The following is a 19917-nucleotide window of genomic DNA, read 5'->3' as shown; positions in this document are numbered from 1 at the left end:
GAAGGTAAACTGGAAAAAAAAATTAAGAACAGCAGTGGAAAATATTTAAAATGGTGATCAAGAGAGTTCAGGTTAAATATATTCCTATAAAAAAATAGGAACTAGCCAATAATGAAACACCATGATGGAATAAAGACATATGGGCAAAATTTAAACTGAAGAAAAAGGCATACTCAAGTACATAAATAATAAAGGAGAAGATGACAAAAGGGGTAAGGAAAGAAGTTTAAAAAAATTAGGAAAGCAAAGAGGAACTACGAAATTAAATCATCAGGCAATATAAAAAAAGTATACTACATGTACATAAATAACAAAAGAAAATTCAGGATAGAATAGGGCCACTAAGGGATGCACAAGATAAACTCACAGGTAATGACAGTGAAATGGAAGAAATATCGAATAGTTACTTTGCCTCAGTATTTAACAGGGAGACGAACAAGATGGGCATGACATTACAAGAATGGGACGAAAATGCTCAGACGCTTCGACATCGCCACCCTAAGAGAGACCCAGCGGGCAGGGGAAGGCCAGCTCAAGGAGCAAGACGGTGGTTACAACTTCTTCTGGAAAGACAAACCTGAAGAACGCCACCTCCATGGGGTAGGCGTCGCCATAAAAAATGAGCCAGTTGAACGTCTCAGACTCCCGTTGTGGAATAAACGAACGCCTCATGACTCGACGGCTCACCCTAGCCCAGAACCAGTGCGCTACGGTCATCAGTGCGTACGCCCCAACACTAAGCCACAGACGAGACCAAAGAGGAATTCTACACCAGCCTCGAACAATCCCTGTCCAGAGTTCCAACGGGCGACAAGCTGATCAATCCTTGGTGACTTCAACGCCAGAGTTGGAAAGGACAGACCTCTGGAGAGGGGTGATCGGCAGAGAGGGGGTAGGGAAAGCCAACTCCAACGGTACCCTCCTCCTGACGAAATGCTTAGAACATGGCCTTGTCATAACCAACGCCTTGTTCCGACAGAGAGACAAGTACAAGGCTTCATGGCAACACCCTCGCTCCAAGCACTGGCATCTGCTGGACTACGTCATCGTCCGTGCGAGGGACCGCAAGGATGTCCACATCACCCGTGCCATGACAGGAGCTGACGACTGCTGGACAGGCCACCGCCTAATCCACTCTGTCATCTCCATCAACGTAGCCCCAAAACAGCAGCGGCAACAGAAACAATGCTGCAGGAAAATCAACGCTGGAGCACTCAAAGACCCTACTAAGAAAGCCCTATTCAGCCTGCGCCTCACAACCAACCTGACGACTCCCAGTGATTCAGAGACACAGAGTTTCCACAGCGCCTGGTCTGCACTCAAGGACTCCACAATCAGCACCTGTGAAGAGACGCTCGGTCACTCGACCAGGAAACATCAAGACTGGTTCGACGAGAACGACCAGGAGATCCAGGAGCTAATAAGCCGCAAGCGCAAGGCATTCCTGATCTGGGAAACAGCAACAGAACTCGAGAGTAAGAAAGCAGCTCTACAGACGCGCGACCTAAACAGATGGTGGGTGGAGAAAGCGCAGGAGATCCAGCAGCTAGCCGACAACCACAACGTGTGTGGATTCTTAAACGCAGTCAAGACCACCTATGGCCCAAGCACCCAAGGTCCTACCCCCACTGCGGGCCAAGAACGGAGAGGTACTCATCAAGGACAGAGGCAGTCAGTGCCCGCTGGAAGGAGCACTTCGAAGATCTCCTTAACCGAGACTCTGTCTTCAACGAGAGTGTCCTCAACTCCATCCCACAGCATGCTACCCGCCGCCACCTCAGCACAACCCCGGCCCCGCATGCGGTTGAAAAGGCCATCTGACAACTGAACAACAAGGCCTCAGGAGCAGATGGAATCCCCGCCGAGGCGCTAAAACATGGCGGAGAAGCACTATTGGTGCGAATACATGAACTCATTTCTCTTATTTGGAAGGAGGAGAGCATGCCAGGGGATCTCAGACGCCGTAATCGTGACCATCTTCAAGAAAGGTGACAAGTCCGATTGCGGTAATTAGAGGAATCTCCCTGCTGTCTGCCACAGGGAAAGTCATCGCAAGAAGCCTCCTCAATTGCCTTCTCCCAGTGGCTGAAGTGCTCCTCCCAGAGTCGCAATGCGGATTCTGCCCACTAAGGGGCACAATGGACATGATCTTCACCGTGCGTCAACTACAAGAGAAATGCAGGGAACAGCGCCAACCGCTGTACAGAGCCTTCTCTGACCTCACAAAGGCCTTCGGCACCGTCAACCGTAGGGATTATGGAGTGCCCTCCTCAAATTCGGCTGCCCTCAAAAGTTAGTCACCGTCCTCCGCCTGCTTCACGACTACATGCAAGCCATGATCCTGACCAACGGCTCCACCACATACCCAATTCACGTACGGACTAGGGTCAAGCAAGGCTGTGTCATTGCACCAACGCTCTTCTCGATCTTCCTTGCTGCAATGCTCCATCTCACCCTCAGTAAGCTCCCTGCTGGAGTGGAGCTAATCTACAGAACAAACGGGAAACTGTTCAACCTCCGTCGCCTCCAGTCCAGATCCAAGGTCGTCCCATCCTCTGTCGTCGAATTACAGTATGCAGACGATGCTTGCGTCTGCGCTCACTCGGAGGTCGAGCTCCAAACCATCGTCAACACCTTCACCGAAGCATACTAGAGCATGGGCCTTACACTAAACATCCGTAAGACAAAGGTCCTCTACCAACCTGCCCCCACCACACAGTACTGCTCCCCAATTATCAAAATCCACGACGAGGCCTTGGATAACATGGACCACTTTCCATACGTCGGGAGCCTACTGTCAACAAGGGCAGACGTCGATGACGAAGTCCAACACCGCCTTCAGTGTCCCAGTGCAGCCTTCGGTCGCTTGAGGAAGAGAGTGTTTGAAGACCAGGACTGCAAACCCTGCACCAAGCTCATGGTCTACAGAGCAGTAGTGATACCCACCCTCCTGTATGCTTCAGCGGCATGGACCATGTACAGCAGGTACCTCAAAGCACTGGAGAGGTACCACCAACGCTGCCTCTGCAAGATCCTGCAAATCCATTGGCAGGATAGGCACACCAACGTCAGTGTTCTAGCTCAGGCCAACATCCCAGCATTGAAGCTTTGACCACGCTCGATCAGCTCCAATGGACGGGCCACATCGTCCACATGCCCGATACGAGACTCCCAAAACAAGCGCTCTACTCGGAGCTCTGACACAGCAAGAGAGCCCCAGGTGGGCAGAGGAAACGCTTCAAGGACTCCCTCAAAGCCTCCTTGAAAAAGTGCAACATCCCCACCAACACATGGTAATCCTTGGCTCAAGACTGCACAAAGTGGAGGAGAAGCATCCGGGAAGGCGCCTAACATCTCTAGTCTCTTCGCCGGGAGCAAGCGGAAGCCAAGCGCAAACAGCGAAAGGAGCGCACGTCAACCCAAGCACCCCACCCACCCACCCCTTCAACCACTGTCTGCCCCACCTGTGACAGAGACTGTAGGACCCGCATTGGGCTCATCAGTCACCAGAGAACTCATTTTTAGTGTAGAAGCAAGTCATCCTCGGTTCTGAGGGACTGCCCAAGAACAAAAATGATAAAGATGTTTAAGATAGAAAAAGGGGGGGGGGGGGCAGAGAAGAGAACTGATAAACTAGTTAAACTTGAGAGGATAAAACCCCTGGTCTGGATGGATTGCATCCACACATATTAAAAGTTAGGGGAGAAATAGCAGAGGTACTATTACATAATATTTATATACAAAGTCATTAGAAAAGGGAATATTGTCAGAGGACTGGCGGACATCTAATGTGATTCTTATATTTAAAAAAAGGGAGATAGAGCAAATCCAGGAAACTATAGACCAGTCAGCTTAATGTCAGTGGTAGGAAAGATAATGGAATCTTTACTCAAAGATGTAATTGAAAAACATCTAGAAACTGAAAATATAATGAAGAGCTGTCAGCACAGGTTTCAAAAAGGGAAGGTTATGCTTGACCAACCTGATTGACTGAAAGAATGGACAAGAGTAATGCAGTAGATGTAATATATTTGGATTTCAAAAGGCCTTCGATAAGATAACACATAGTAGACTCATGACTAAGGTTAGAACATGTAGTGTCAGGGACAAGTAGCAGAATGGAGAGCAAGCTGGCTACAAAACAGGAGAGAGTAGGGGTTAAAGGTAGCTACTTAAACTGGCAAAAGGTGAGAGGTGGTGTTCCACAGGGATCGGTGCTGGGATTACTGTTATTCATAAATTTATATCAACGATTTGGACTCAGGAATTGGAAGAACAACTTCAAAAGTTGCAGATGACAGCAAATTGGAAAGGTGTAGTTATCACAAAAGAATGCGACAAAATACAAGAGGACATTAATAAATTTGCAGAATAGGCGTGTTATTGGCACATGAATTTCAATATAGGCAAGTGTGAGGTGGTGCATTTTGGTAGAAGTAGCCACAAACTACTTAGATAATAACAGCCTAAATAGGGTAGAGGAGCAAAGGGATCCAGGGGTACACATTCACAAATCACAAAGTGGTGATGCAGGTTAATAAGGCCATAAAAAAGCAAACCAAGCACTGGGGTTCATTTCTAGAGGGATAGAATTAAAAAGCAGGCAAGTTATGTTAAACTTGTATAAAACCTTGGTTAGACCACAATTACAGTACTGTGCACAGTTCTGGACTCCATATTATAAAAAGGATATAGAGGCATTGGGGAAGGTGTGAAGGGATTCACAAGGATGGTACTAGAACTGAGAGGATATACTTATTAGAAAAGTTTGAACGGGCTGAGGCTCTTTTCTCTAGAAAAGAGAAGGCGAGGGGGTGACCCAATAGGGGTCGTTAAGATAATGAAAGGGTTTGATAGGGTAGACATTGAGAAAATATTTCCACTTATATTTATGTCCTATTTTTGGACTCCCCCATAAGAGTCACTAATAAATCCAATAGAGAATTCAGGAGAAACTTCTATACTCAGAGTGGTAAGAATGTGGAACGTGCTACCACAAGGAGTAGTTGAGGCAAATAGCATTGATGCATTTAAGGGGGAAGCTAGATAAGCACATGAGAGTGAAAGGAATAGAAGGATATGCTGATAGGGTTAGATGAAGAGGGGTGGGAGGAGGTTCGTGTAGAGCATAAACACCAGCTTAGACCAGTTGGGCTTAATGGCCTGTTTCTGTGCTGTAAACTCTATGTAACTTGATGTACTTGTTTAAATGCTCAGTCACTCTGCCCTTGATATATACATTCAATTTTATATTGTTGATACATCCAATACCAATGGAAGTGAGACTGTTCAAACATATGCACTTAAGAGTCTTGGCCATCAGGAACAGATAACTTGCTTTTTCTAAACAGGGGTCAACTTTTTTGACTGGACTGTCAGGTACAGCATGTGCAAAAATCAAAAGATCAGGTCAAGACAATGGGAACTCCAGAATAAAATGACAAATGTTTTACTCATACTAAATAGTCCTCAACACACCTTTTCCTCCAACACCTTTTTTTTGTTACAAGATTTATAAATATTTACTTATGCCACAAATCATTCCCCAATCACGAAAGTGAACAAGTAACCATGGGCCTAAGGTTCCCCAATCATCATTCACCAGTAGCTTAGGTTGACTTCTGTTCAGAATGTTACATCTCCTCCTTCAGATGAAGTAGTTTACTTCTACCTCCCAGCTAAGATCCAAAACTCAATGCAAGGGGGAACTGCAATAAAAATCTATCCTCTATTTAATACGCTGCAACAGGATCTTTCCTAATCTGAACATGATAAAGCATTTGCTTGAAGACAAGCACTGTAAAAATTATTTACCATAAACCTTTACTTCAAAGTAAATACTTGTCGGCAGAAGATTTTTGTACAAAAGTATCTCTTCTAAAAAAAAGTGCTTCCCTCAAACCGCTGATTAAATTAGGCATGTTAATAGGCATCAAGGAAATATGCATCCTCTCAGCTATAGTAAAAAGAACCAGAGGTCTCCCAATAGAATAGCTAATAAAGGCACTGTATAGCAGAGCCATATAGAAAGCAGAATGTCACATGCACTCTGTACCCAGTTAGCAGATCTCAACCGGGTTGCAGTAGGGACAAGAACATAAGAAATGGGAGCAGGAGTAGGCCATTTGGCCCCCCGAGCCTGCTCCGCCATTCACTAAGATCATGGCTGATCTCATCTTGGCCTCAACTCCACTTTCTCGCCTGCTCCCCATAAACCTCAACTCCCCTGTAGCTCAAATATCTGTCTATCTCCACCTTAAACATATTCAATGACTCCGCCTCCTAGCTCTCTGGGGTAGAGAATTCCAAAGATTCACGACCCTCAGAAAAAATTCCTCCTCACCTCCATTTTATAATAAGGCGACCCCTTATTCTGAAACTATGCCCCCCGAGTTCTAGGTTCCCCCACAAGGGGAAACATCCTCCCTGCATCTACCCTGTCAAGCCCCCTCAGAATCTTACATGCTTCAATAAGATCACCTCTCATTCTTCTAAACTCCAATGAGTATAGGCCCAACCTGCTCAACCTTTCTTCATAAGACAACCCCTTCATCTCAGGAATCAACCTCGTGAACCTTCTCTGAACTGCCTCCAATGCAAATATATCCCTCCTCAATAAATAGACCAAAACTGCACACAGTACCCCGGATGTGGTCTCACCAGCACCCTGTACAGTTGTAGCAAGACTTCTCTACTTTTATACTCCATCCTCCTTGTAATAAGGGCCAATATTCCATTTGTCTTCCTAATTACTTGCTGTACCTGCATGCTAACTTTGTGTTTCATGTACGAGGACACTCCGATCCCTCTGTACCGTAACATTTTGTAGTGTCTCTCCATTTAAATAATATTTTGCTTTTTTATTCTTCCTACCAAAGTGGATAACCCTCATATTTTCCCACATTATACTCCATCTGCCAAATGTTTGCCCACTCACTTAGCCTACCTATATCCCTTTGCAGACTCTGTACTCCTCACAACTTGCTTTCCCACCTATCTTTGTATCGTCAGCAAATTTGGCTGCAGTACACTCGGTCCCTTCATCCAAGTCATTAATGTAGATTGTAAATAGTTGAGGCCCCAGCACTGATCCCTGTGGCATCCCATTAGTTAGTTTGCCAACCTGAAAATGACCCATTTATCCCTACTCTCTTTTCTGTTAGTTAGCCAATCCTCTATCCACGCCAATATATTACCCCCAACCCCGTGAGCTCTTATCTTGTGCAGTAACCTTTTATGTGGCACCTTATCGAATGCCTTCTGGAAATCCAAATACACAACATCTACTGGTTCCCCTTCATCTTCCCTGCTCATTATATCCTCAAAAGAACTCTAATAAATTTGTCAAACACGATTTCCCTTTCATAATACAATCAAGCAGAGTCAACAAAGTTTTATGATTTTCTAAATGTCCTGTTATTACTTCCTTAATAATGGATTCCAGCGTTTTCGCAATGACAGATGTTAGGCTAACTGGCCTATAGTTTCTTGCTTTCTGTCTCCCTCCTCTCTTGATTAGAGGAGTTACATTTGTGGTTTTCCAATCCGCTGGGACCAATCCAGAATCCAGGGAATTCTGGTAGATTACAACCAACGCATCCACTATCTTTGCAGCTGCTTCTTTTAAGACCCTAGATGTACGCCATCAGGTCCAGGGGACTTGTCAGCCTTTAGTCCCTAGTACTTTTTCTCCAGTGATAGTTTTAAATTACTCCCTCCCTATAGCCCCTTAATCATCAATTATTATTGGGATGCTTTTAGTTATAATTGGCCTCAGAAACCCTGTTACAGGAAAATCAGCCAAGGTTCCAGTTCCTGATTTATATCCAGTGATCTTGCTGCAAACTTTTCATTTGTGGATGTCAAGCAAGAGCAGCATCTGGGGCGGCTGTAATTCCCCCATTGTTTGAATAGTGATTCAACACTCTGGCCAGGCTTGGACATGAAGGACGATCACTCCTTTCAGGTACTGGGCAGCCTTCATGAAGCCAAACCCCAGCAAAGTCAATGCCTTCAGGAGAAGGGGAGATAAAATTGGTAATAAAAATGACAGTATACACTCCGTATACAGCAACTTTAAGAATTTTTCATTTTATAATCAAGTGTTATTCAACATAAAATGGTATATCACACAATCTTAAGTTGCCTATATGCCATCAATTACTGTTTATGGAACAGTGATGTTTCTTGGAAGAATATCATCTTGCTGACTTTTATATATAAATTTGATCCCTTTGTCTCTCAAGCACATAATAGATTTAAAGCTCTGGAAGGATTAACCTTCCAGGCATTTTCCTTTATCATAGAATGGTTACAGCACAGAAGGCGGCCATTCAGCCCGTCGAGCCCACGCTGGCTCTCTGCAAGAGCACTTCGACTAGTCCCACTTCCCCTGCCCTTTCCCCGTAGCCCTGAAAAATATTCTCTCCCTTCAGGTACTTATCCAATTCTCTTTTGAAAGCCACGATTGAATTTGCCTTACAGGCAGTGCATTCCAGATCCTAACCACTTGCTGTGTAAAAATGTTTTTCCTCATATTGCCTCTGGTTCTTTTGCCAATCCCCTTATATCTGTGTCCTCTGGTTCTCGACCCTACCGCCAATGGGAACAGTTGCTCTCTATCTACTCTGTCGAGACCAATCATGATTCTGAACACCTCTATCAAATTACCTCTGAACCTTCTCTGCTCCAAGGAGAACAACCCCAGCTTCTCTAGTCTATCCACTTAACTGAAATCCCTCATCCCTGGAACCCATTCTCGTAAATCTTTTCTGCATCCTCGTGCACAATACTCCAGTTGAGGCCAAACCAGAGTTTTTAATAAAGGTTCATCATAACTTCCTTGCTTTTGTACTCTCTGCCTCGATTTGTGAAGCCCAGGGTCCCATATGCTGTTTTAACCGCTTTCTCAACCTGTCCTGCCACCTTCAACGATTTGTGCAGATATACCCCCAGGTCTCTCTGTTCATGCACCCACTTTAGATTTGCACCCTTTAGTTTATATTGCCTCGCCTCGTTCTTCCTACCAAAATGTATCACTTCGCACTTTTCTACATTAAATTTCATCTGCCACGTGTCCGCCCATTCCACCAGCCTGTCTATGTCCTCTTGAAGTCTATCACTATCCTCCTCACTGTACTTCCAAGTTTTGTCATCTGCAAAGTTTGAAATTGTGCCCTGTGCACCCAAGTCCAAGTCATAATTATCATATACAACAACTGGAGATAATTTTATGTTACCAATTGTTTCCAGAGGAAGTATAAATCAAAATATTATGCAGAAAGAACATTCAACATGCATTATAAAAACTTTCCTTCTCAAACAGGCAATAGATAAATATTCAAGAAAATTCAGAACTAAAGATATGTGCAGCAACATAATTAAAAGTAACACTTTGAGATTTTCCATTATATGTAATGGAACTAGCTGTGATTTAGGCTGGATTCCTAGAAAATGGCCTGCATGGCTACAGAAAGTACCGTACAATTAACCAATAATGTAAACTTTGCACAAAGCAGTAAAAAAAAATTGATGCAACTGGAAGGTACATTCTTCATAAATGTTCTTAATTTTTGGCATCATTTCAAATCAGTTTCATAGTTATAAGTTAATGCTAAATTCAACATTGTTATCTGAACTGGCAAAAAGATGGGGGCCAATGAAGAGAGAATATTTAGAAGAAATTTCTGAATAAAAGTTTGTTAGTTATTTGATTTAAAAGTTTTACACAACAGAATTGTAATTAAAATACTTTTAGCATATTTAAGAACAAAACTAAGCGAAACAATTTCACGGAGGCATTACAATAGTGATTAAAAGCAGTTAACTTTTTTTTTAAACCAATAGTACATATCAAAACATTTTCCCAAAATTAAATATTAAGATTACTGCCTTAAATGCATCAAATAAAAAAATTGAATTAAGATCAAGTCAGCAGTGCATGCAAACAATGAAGCCACAGGCCTAGCTGCATATCCAGAAAAAAGGGGCCTTTTCCATAAACCAGACAACTTCTGGCAGATAATCTGTATTAATGAATAAAGCTAGACAAGTAGCGTGCAACAGATTTAAAAAAAAAATTTCAGTAGAATTTGCAATGTTTGTACACAAATTCCCAAATACTGATGATATCGATAACATACTTTAGTAAAACAGAATTTTTCTGGAAGCTTAGAGAAAATTATTATATCCAGCTACTAGAATTTAAAAAAAGCAAAATTAACAAAAGTAAAAGCTCTCTCCACCCCCATGAATATCTAAATGAATAAAAACCATCACACACCAGTTCTGTTTGCACTGTTTCACATCTGTCTTTCTTAAAGGCTCAGGTCTTAATATTTCTCCAAGCTAAATCTGGAATGTATTTCACATCTACTGCTCATTTCCCCAGATTTCCTCAACGGTTACAGAGGTCTAGCTTCTTTGTACAAGCCAGCTACAAGAGGAAATCTCACTGAATGCATGACATGGTGACCTCGACAGTCAGGCATTCCACCAATCAGATCCCAGAATTTTACAAGCTCCATCAATCTGGTTTGCTTAATAATACCACCAACTGCAGCTCAATCCTGAGGAATCCATTTTTTGAAATTCACTGGGGATTGCTCTGTTCATCTGTTTACTAACTACATTTTATTTCAGACAAATCTACTTCGTCTCTCCTTCAGTAACTGGAATGGTACAGTCTCACTTCTCAGAAATAATTACTTCATCTTATCAGAATTAACGGCACAGAAGGGAACTAGCAGAACCAGAGAGGGAGGGGGAGGAAGGGAGGAGAAAAAGCACAAGGACATTCATAAACAAACGAGTTTCTCAGTGCTATTAATTTTCAATTATTCTGTACAATATAGCAAGGCAAATTTTATTTCAAAAGGCAAAAAAATGCAAATAAAAAACTATTAAACACATCTAGACGTATGCAGTTTTATTATGTAATCTATTGCATTTCCTCATTCTGCTGCAGTCTCCAGCCATATCTAAACATAGCACTGATTACCTGTAAGAACGCTCCCCTCTCACTGTGTGCTTCCGAAATGGTATAATGGTACCATTGTCCTGAACGATGTCGTTATTATTCTCACCATTTGGGGAAAGTGCTTGTTGTGTGGGACCAGGCATTGGAGCCATCCCAGACTACAAATTTCTCACTGCGTGCTGAAGAGTAGGCTGTGAGCCCGTTTCTTCACAACAGGGCTCGGCTTGACCTCAGTGCTGACGTCAAACGTACGAGAAAAAAAATCTGGAGACGTTCGGCAGCATCCTAATCATGTGACAGGATTTTACCATAGTAACCAGCTAACTCATCAGATCTCAACAATCCACGCAGGAATTTTGCATAGCCACGTCAATATATCAAAAGTGGAACAAGAAGCAAATGCAGGCACACTTCCATCTGTTGTATAATCCCCCACGCCTAGACTTGCTTTCCTTAAAGCTACGTTTTCATTCAGACAATATAATTTACAGCCACGTAAAAGCTCCTGCTGAGAGCACAATGGATCATTCATCCTTGGTTCAATTTAAAGCATTAGCATCTTTCTTGTTGTCTTCAATAATAAAGGCTTATTACTATCAAATTATATTCACTGTTTTTCCATCACTCACTACCTTCTAATAGTTGTATTTAATTCCACACCAAATAAAAAAACTAACCAATCTTATGAGCTTTTTAATGGAAATCAACCCTGCCACACATATACATGAGGAGAAATGAAGTAAATAAACATGAAATGCGCTTATATTTTATCAGGAACAACTGTCAGTAAATACTTCAGTCAAAATATAAGAATATGCCACATTGCAAGACAAGACACCAGATTTGTCAGCAGATTAAACTGATATTTGCATGAGAATTTTCACATTTGATTTTATAACTTCCTTTACAAAGCTCATGCAGTAGGTTGCAAAGGTAACCGTATAACTTCAACCCAAGTGTGTAAGATTTTTAAAAGGCAAGATGGTGTAACAGTTGCGCTATGAGTGAGAGGAAATTACATGAATTTCTGAAAGGGAACAGAGATTGATTGAGGGATGTAGTGAAAAAAGTAGGTGGAGTTGATCAAGAAGGCATCGTCATCTCAGCCAGTGTGACATTTCCTGTTTCTAAAAATTCTTATGTTCGCAAACTCAATTTAGATGCATACATTTGTAATATTAAAAGTTTGTGCACGCTTCTGGTCTAGAACATCTTACTTCCTGTTATAACACTTGTGTCAAATTTTACCCATGAAAATGCCTACATCTATATTAAATTAATTAATGCAGATGTAGTCCGTGGTCAGGGACAGGACAGTGTGACTACAAGTGAGGCAGGTACAGGGATCCAGGAGTTAGTGTTGAAGGAGCCGCAGTCCTTGTTCTTGTCAAGCAGGTTCGAGGTTCTTACTCCCTGTGAGGGCGGGAGCGGGGACTGCAGGGAGGATGAGCAACCTGGCCACAGCACCGTGGAACAGGGGGCCATTCAAGTGGAGGGAGTAAAAAGAAATGTTGTAGTGGTAGGGGATAGTATCATTAGGGGGATAGATAGGGTTCTCTGCAGTCAAGAGCGGGAGTCCCGAAGGCTGTGTTGCCTGCCCGGTGCCAGGGTTAAGGACATCTCTTCTGGGCTGGAAAGAAACTTGGAGTGGGAGGGGGAGGATCCAGTTGTCGTGGTCCATGTTGGTACAAACGACGTAGATAGGACAAGGAAGAAGGTTCTGTGAAAGGAGTATGAGCAGCTAGGGGTCAAATTAAAAAACAGAACCTCAAGGGTAATAATCTCTGGATTATTACCTGAGCCAAGAGCGAATTTGGCTAGGATAAATAAAATTAAAGAATTAAATGCGTGGCTCAAAGACTGGTGTGGGAGAAATGGGTTTTGCTTCTTGGGACACTGGCACCAGTACTGGGACAGGAGGGAGCTGTTCCGTTGGCCAGTGCTGGGACTAGAGTCCTGGCGAATCACATAACTAGGGCTGCAGAGAGGGCTTTAAACTAATTAGTGGGGGGGAGGTTTCTAGAGTGCAAATAATAAAAATGATAACGGAGAAGGTCATAGACTTAGGTAGCAGTGGGGGAATTAAAAAACAGAACGTGTCAGGAAGGGACAGAAGGTATGGAGTAAAAGGTAAAGTAGTAAAAGGGGAAAAAGCAGGAACTAAGTGTCACAAAACATATTTGAAAGTTTCCGCCAACTCTCCAACACCTCCTCCAACCTCCACCTGGACCATGACCCCACTACCGAACATCAAACCACCGTTTCCAAGACTGTCACTGACCTCATCTCCTCTGGAGATCTTCCCCCCGCTGCCACCAACCTTATAGTTCCCCAACCCCGCACAGCCCGCTTCTACCTCCTTCCCACGATCCACAAACAGGACTGCCCTGGTAGACCCATCGTTTCAGCCTGTCCTTGCCCCACGGAACTTATCTCTTCCCATCTTGACTATCTTTTCTCCCCTTGTCCAGTCTCTTCCCACCTACATCCGCGACTCTTCGGACGCCCTCCGCCACTTTAACAGTTTCCAGTTTCCTGGCCCCAACCGCTTCCTTTTCATCATGGACGTACAATCCCTCTACACCTCCATCCCCCACCCGGATGGCCAGAGGGCGCTCCGCTTCTTCCTTGAACAGAGGCCCGACCAGTCCCCATCCACCACCACCCTCCTCCACCTGGCTGAACTTGTTCTCACATTGAACAACTTCTCCTTTAACTCCACTCATTTCCTCCAAATCAAAGGTGTTGCCATGGGTACCCGCATGGGTCCTAGCTATGCCTGCCTTTTCGTGGGCTATGTGGAACAATCTTTGTTCCAGTCCTACTCGGGTCCCCTCCCTCACCTCTTTTTCCGATACATTGATGGCTGTATCGGTGCCGTTTCCTGCTCTCGCCCCGAACTTGACAATTTCATTCACTTTGCCTCCAATTTCCACCCTTCCCTCACCTTCACATGGTCCATCTCTGACTCTTCCCTTCCCTTCCTCGACTTCTCCATCTCCATCTCTGGGGATAGGTTATCGACCAATATTCACTACAAGCCCACTGACTCCCACAGCTACCTGGACTACACTTCCTCCCACCCCGCTTCCTGTAAGGACTCTATTCCATTCTCCCAGTTTCTCCGTCTCCGCTGTATCTGCTCCGACGATGCCACCTTCCACACCAGTGCTTCAAACATGTCTTCCTTTTTCCGCAACCGAGGATTCCCCTATACCGTGGTTGACACTGCCCTCGACCGTGTCAGTTCTATCTCCAGCACTTCTGCCCTCACCCCTGCCCCTCCCTCCCGGAACCAAGATAGGGTTCCCCTTGTCCTCACCTTTCACCCCACCAGCCTCCACATTCAACGGATCATCCTCCAGCATTTCCGCTACCTCCAAAGTGATCCCACCACCAAACGTATCTTCCCCTCCCCTTTCAGCATTCCGTAGGGACCGCTCCCTCCGAGACACCCTTGTCCACTCCTCTATCACCCCAAACAGCCCTACCCCTTCACCTGGCACCTTCCCGTGCAAGGTAGGCCTCAGTGCGGCATCGGCAGCGGGTGGAGGCGGAGCTGAGCGGCAGAGCGGCTACAAGAGGTCCCAGAGGCTCAGGTAGGCCTCAGTGCGGCATCGGCAGCGGGTGGAAGCGGAGCTGAGCGGCAGAGCGACTACAAGGAGGTCCCAGAGGCTCATGAAGGCCCCAGTGTGGCATCGGCAGCGGGTGGAGGCGGAGCTGAGCGGCAGAGCGACTACAAGAGGCCCCAGAGGCTCAGGTAAGGCGTACCAATCTCCAATCTCAGGGAAGGAGAGAGGTAAAAAGTATTCAAGGTGTGACGTCACCACAAAGCGGGTAAGTGATTGGTTGGTAAGTATTTCTCCCTTTTTAAGCTTAAATCTCCTTGGTTTATAGTTTCTAAGGTGTGATATTCACCATCTAGAATCGAGGCAGAGGGTATTTAAGAATAATATTAATAAATTGAATTAATTACATAGAATGGGAGATCAGGCGATGTGTTGCTGCTGCAATATGTGGGAGCTGGTGGACACCATTGATGCTCACGGTGATCACATTTGCAGTAAGTGTTGGCTGCTCGAGGAATTCCGGCTCCGTGTTGAAGAGCTGGAGTCCGAGCTTCAAATACTGAGACACATCAGGGAGGGGGAGAGTTACCTGGACTCTGTGTATCACGAGGTAGTCACACCAATTAGATTAATTAATTCAGATGTAGTCCGTGGCAAGGGTCAGGATGGTGTGACTAGAAGTGAGGCAGGTACGGGGATCCAGGAGGTACTGTTGGAGGAGCCGCAGCCCTTGCACTTGTCCAACAGGTTCGAGGCTCTTACTTACTCCCTGTGAGGATGGGAACAGGGACTGCGGGGAGGATGAGCAACCTGGCCACAGCACCGTGGAGCGGGGGGCCATTCAAGTGGGGGGGGAGTTAAAAGAAATGTTGTAGTGGTAGGGGATAGTATCGTTAGGGGGATAGATAGAGTTCTCTGCAGCCGAGAGCGAGAGTCCCGAAGGCTGTGTTGCCTGCCCGGTGCCAGGGTTAAGGACATCTCCTCTGGACTGGAGAGAAACTTGGAGTGGGAGGGGGAGGATCCAGTTGTCGTGGTCCATGTTGGTACCAACGACATAGATAGGACAAGGAAGGAGGTTCTGCTGAGGGAGTTTGAGCAGCTAGGGACCAAATTAAAAAGCAGAACCACAAGGGTAATAATCTCTGGATTATTACCTGAGCCACGAGCGAATTTGGCTACGACAAATAAAATTAGAGATTTAAATGCATGGCTCAAAGACTGGTGTGGGAGAAATGGGTTTTGCTTCCTGGGACACTGGCGCCAGTACTGGGGCAGGAGGGAGCTGTTCCGTTAGGATGGGCTTCACTTGGCCAGTGCTGGGACTGGAGTCCTGGCGGATCATATAACTAGGGCTGTAGAGAGGGCTTTAAACTAACTAGTGGGGGGGGAGGTTCCTAGAGAGCAAATAATACAAATGACAACAGAGAAGGTCATAGACTTAGGTAGCAGTGGGGAAATTAAAAACCAGAGCATGTCAGGAAGCGGCAGAAGGTATGGAGTAAAAGGTAAAGTAATAAAAAGGGCAAAAGCAGGAACTAAGTGACACAAAACATCTTTGAAAGTTCTCTATCTGAATGCACGTAGCATTCGTAACAAAATAGACGAGTTAATGGCACAAATAACTACATATGGGTATGATCTTGTGGCCATTACAGAAACATGGCTGCAGGGTGACAATGCCTGGGAATTAAACATACCAGGTTATTTAACGATCAGGAAGGACAGGCAGGAAGGAAGGGGAGGTGGGGTGGCTATGTTAATAAAGGAAGGAATCACTGTAATACAGAGAAATGATATTGGGTCAAAATATCAGGACAATGAAACAGTTTGGGTGGAGGTAAGGAATGATAAGGGGAAAAAAACACTAGTGGGTGTAGTCTATAGGCCTCCGAACTGTGGCAACTCTGTTGGACGGAGTATCAATCAGGAAATAGTTGAGGCTTGTAATAAGGGAACATCTATAATTATGGGGGATTTTAACTATCATATTAATTGGACAAATCAAATTGGGCAGGGCTGCCTTGAGGATGAGTTCATTGAGTGTATTAGGGATGGGTTTCTTGAGCAGTATGTAACTAAACCGACCAGGGGGCAGGCAACCTTAGATCTGGTCCTGTGTAATGAGACAGGATTAATTAAAAATGTCCTAGTAAAGGATCTGTAGTGTCCGTGTGTAGATAAAGACACTGAAGACAGGAGTTGGTTCATAGGTATTTACTAAGCAAGTCGGGGGGGGGGTTTCTAAAGGATATACACAATACACAGGCTTATATAGCCCAAGTGGCAATTACCGGCATTACGCACACCTGGGGCTCTTAAAAGGCACATACACCACAATTCCTCCCCTTCTAGCTAACTAGTACATCATATTTTAAGTAATTATTAATTACATGTTATATGCAAAATAATATACATTGCTGTATTAATTAATTATAAGTTAGTCTCTCAGGAGGCTTCCTGACTCGGTCCGGATAACGCCTCGGGGGTGTAGTAGTTTCTGGTGGTGTAGGAGGTTCTTCTGGCAAGGCTGATTCGGCTTGAAGGCCAGTGTCGGGTTCATCGGGCTCCAGTATCACCGGATCGGAGGTAGATATGGGTATCTCTACTTCATCGTTAGATGTATAGAGTGGTGGTGTAGGTTGTCCCTTTTCAGATGACTTGATGATTTGGTCAGCATGGCGCTTTATTATGCTGTCTCCGATGTCCACGGTATACATCAGTGGTCCTAATCGTGTGCAGATAGTTCCAGGCTGCCATTTCTCGGTACCGTAGTCCCGGGCCAAAACCGGTTGGCCTATCTGGAAGGCCCTAGTTGGCCTTTCATTCATGCCCTGAAACTGCCGGTTCTCCACGTCCCTTCGGATGTTGGGCTTGACCAAATCCAGCCGGCATCTTAGGTTTCTATTGTAGAACATCATGGCGGGAGTTTGGTTAGTAACCATATGCGTTGCATTCCTATATGCAAATAAGAAGTTATCCACCTTGTGCTGAAGTTTTATGTCTTCATTACCCATGGCCTTGATGGCCTTCTTGAAGGTCTGGACAAACCTTTCAGCCAATCCATTGGTGGCGGGATGGTATGGGGCGGACGTGTAGTGCTTTACCCAATTGTTCTTTAAGAACTTTCTGAATTCTTTGGACACAAATTGCAGTCCATTATCAGAACATATCTGCTCCGGCAGCCCATTCCTGGCAAATATGGTCCTTAATACTGTGATGGTTTTTTCTGTGGTGGTGGAGGACATCTTTATTACCTCCGGCCACTTGGAGTGTGCATCAACTGCGATTAAGAACATCGAGTCCATAAATGGACCAGCAAAGTCGATGTGCACCCTTTGCCAGGGAGATGAGGGCCACTCCCATGGATGTAGAGGGGCCTGTGGCGGAGCATTTTGGACCTTCTGGCATCCTAGGCAGCTCTTGGTCATGTCTTCGATGTCTCCATCGATACCTGGCCACCATACAAACGCCCTAGCTAGGTTCTTCATTTTCACTCCACCCAGATGCCCCTCGTGAAGCTCCTTTAGCACTTTATCCTGGAGTTTGGGTGGAATCACCACTCTGGATCCACACATCAAGGTTCCTCGGCACACCGACAGCTGTTCTCTTCTTTGCGAGAATGCTGGCAACAGTGGTTCGCCGTGTGCTGGCCATCCCTTCACTGTTAAATCGTAGACCCGTGAGAGAGTAGGGTCATTTCTTGTCTCCCTTTCAATGGCAGAATTTGTCACCGGTAGACATTCCAGTATGGTAGAGTGGAATATCTCTACTGGGTCTACTGTAGGTGCCTCTTCTATCGTTGGCAACGGTAGGCGTGATAAACCGTCAGCATTCCCATGCTGTTTTGACCCTTTGTATTCAATGTTGTATTGGTGTGCCCCTAGAAAAAGGGACCACCTCTGTAGTCTTTGTGCCGTCATAATGGGGACACCTTTTTTAGGGTTGAATATGGAGATGAGGGGTTGATGGTCAGTCAGCAAGGTAAATTTTTGTCCGTGTAGGTAATGGTTGAATTTCTTCACTCCCCATACCAGGCTGAGTGCTTCCCTGTCTATCTGGGCATAGTTACGCTCAGCTGAGTTCAATGAGCGTGACGCAAAAGCTATCGGCCGTTCCGAGCCATCAGGGAATCTATGGGACAATACCGCTCCTATGCCGTAAGGGGATGCATCGCACGCCAGACTGATTGGTAGTGATGGGTTGTAATGAGCCAAAATTTTCTCGGATGTGATTAAGTCTTTACATTTATGGAAGGCACGTTTACAGTCTTCGTTCCATTTCCAAATCACTCCTGTCTGTAGAAGATCATTAAGAGGGTGTAGAATAGTTGATAAGTTCGGTAAAAATTTATGATAGTAATTTATTAATCCCAGGAATGACCTTAATTGTGAAACATTTTCAGGTGCTGGGGCTTTTATAACTGCTTCAATTTTTTCAGGTGACTTATGCAACCCTTCCTTATTAATTATGTGGCCACAATATGATATCTGATTTTGGAAAAATTCGCACTTGGGGCGATTTGCTCGTAGGCCCCGTTCTTTCAGCCTAGTGAGCACCTGCTCCAAATTGGCAAGGTGCTCGTTGTCGTTTTCTCCTGTTACAAGGATGTCGTCTAGGTAGCATTGAGTCCCCGGAATCCCTTGCAGGACTTGCTCCATAGCTCTTTGCCAGATAGCTGGAGCTGATGCTATTCCAAAAACCAGTCGATTGTACTGGTACAGGCCTTTGTGTGTGTTTATTGTGAGATACTTTTTAGAGGTCTCCTCAACCTCCATCTGTAGATATGCCTGTGCCAAGTCAATTTTTGTGAAACGTTTCCCTCCGGATAGTGAGGCGAAAATATCTTCTATCCTTGGAAGAGGGTACTGTACCGTGTGAAGGACCGGGTTTACAGTCACCTTAAAGTCCCCACAGATGCGAATTTTTTTCTGTTCCTCCAGAGTTATTTTTCAATGTTTTTTTCAATGACTGGAACGATGGGTGTTGCCCATTCGCTCCAATCTATTTTGGATAATACGCCTGCCTTTTCCAAATTCTTCAGCTCTGCCTCGACTGCCGGACGTATTGCATACGGCACCGGTCTTGCCTTAAAAAATGTTGGAATTGCTGTATCTTCCACTTTTATTGAGGCGGTGATGCCTTTCAAGGTTCCTAGTTTCTCTTGAAACACTTCTTTGGCGTTGGCCAAGATGTCTTTTAATCGTTCAGGTATGATGTCATCATTGTTTTTTTCCTTACTGGTCACCGTCAGTGCCTGAATGGAGTGCCAGTCTAAACGTATCTTCCTGATCCATTCACGTCCCAACAACGGTGGACCACCATCTTGTAGAATGTATAAATACAACTTTTGTATTTCTTTGCCGTTGTATA

General features: G+C 44.8%; 1 protein-coding gene across 6 annotated transcripts in view; it reads right to left on the bottom strand.

Annotated features, from left to right (window-relative positions):
* mapre2 (microtubule-associated protein, RP/EB family, member 2) overlaps nt 1-19917 on the bottom strand; it is a 204524-nt gene that overhangs the window by 123967 nt on the left and 60640 nt on the right. Inside the window, exon 1 of one of the 6 annotated variants that reach the window (XM_085992875.1) lies at nt 11000-11235. The exons of 4 other annotated variants lie outside the window; for them this stretch is intronic. In XM_085992875.1, the coding sequence (XP_085849001.1) occupies nt 11000-11130 (131 nt within the window). In that variant the 5' untranslated portion in view covers nt 11131-11235. Of the gene's footprint in view, nt 1-10282; nt 10502-10999; nt 11236-19917 lie in introns of those variants that run through there. One more of the 6 variants, XM_085992877.1, reaches the window with a different exon arrangement.

Source organism: Somniosus microcephalus, chromosome 7 (genome assembly GCF_052327205.1).
Source record: "Somniosus microcephalus isolate GS21.2 chromosome 7, FLI_Smic_1.0, whole genome shotgun sequence".
Classification (NCBI taxonomy): domain Eukaryota; kingdom Metazoa; phylum Chordata; class Chondrichthyes; order Squaliformes; family Somniosidae; genus Somniosus; species Somniosus microcephalus.
This window is presented reverse-complemented; position numbering and strand designations above follow the sequence as displayed.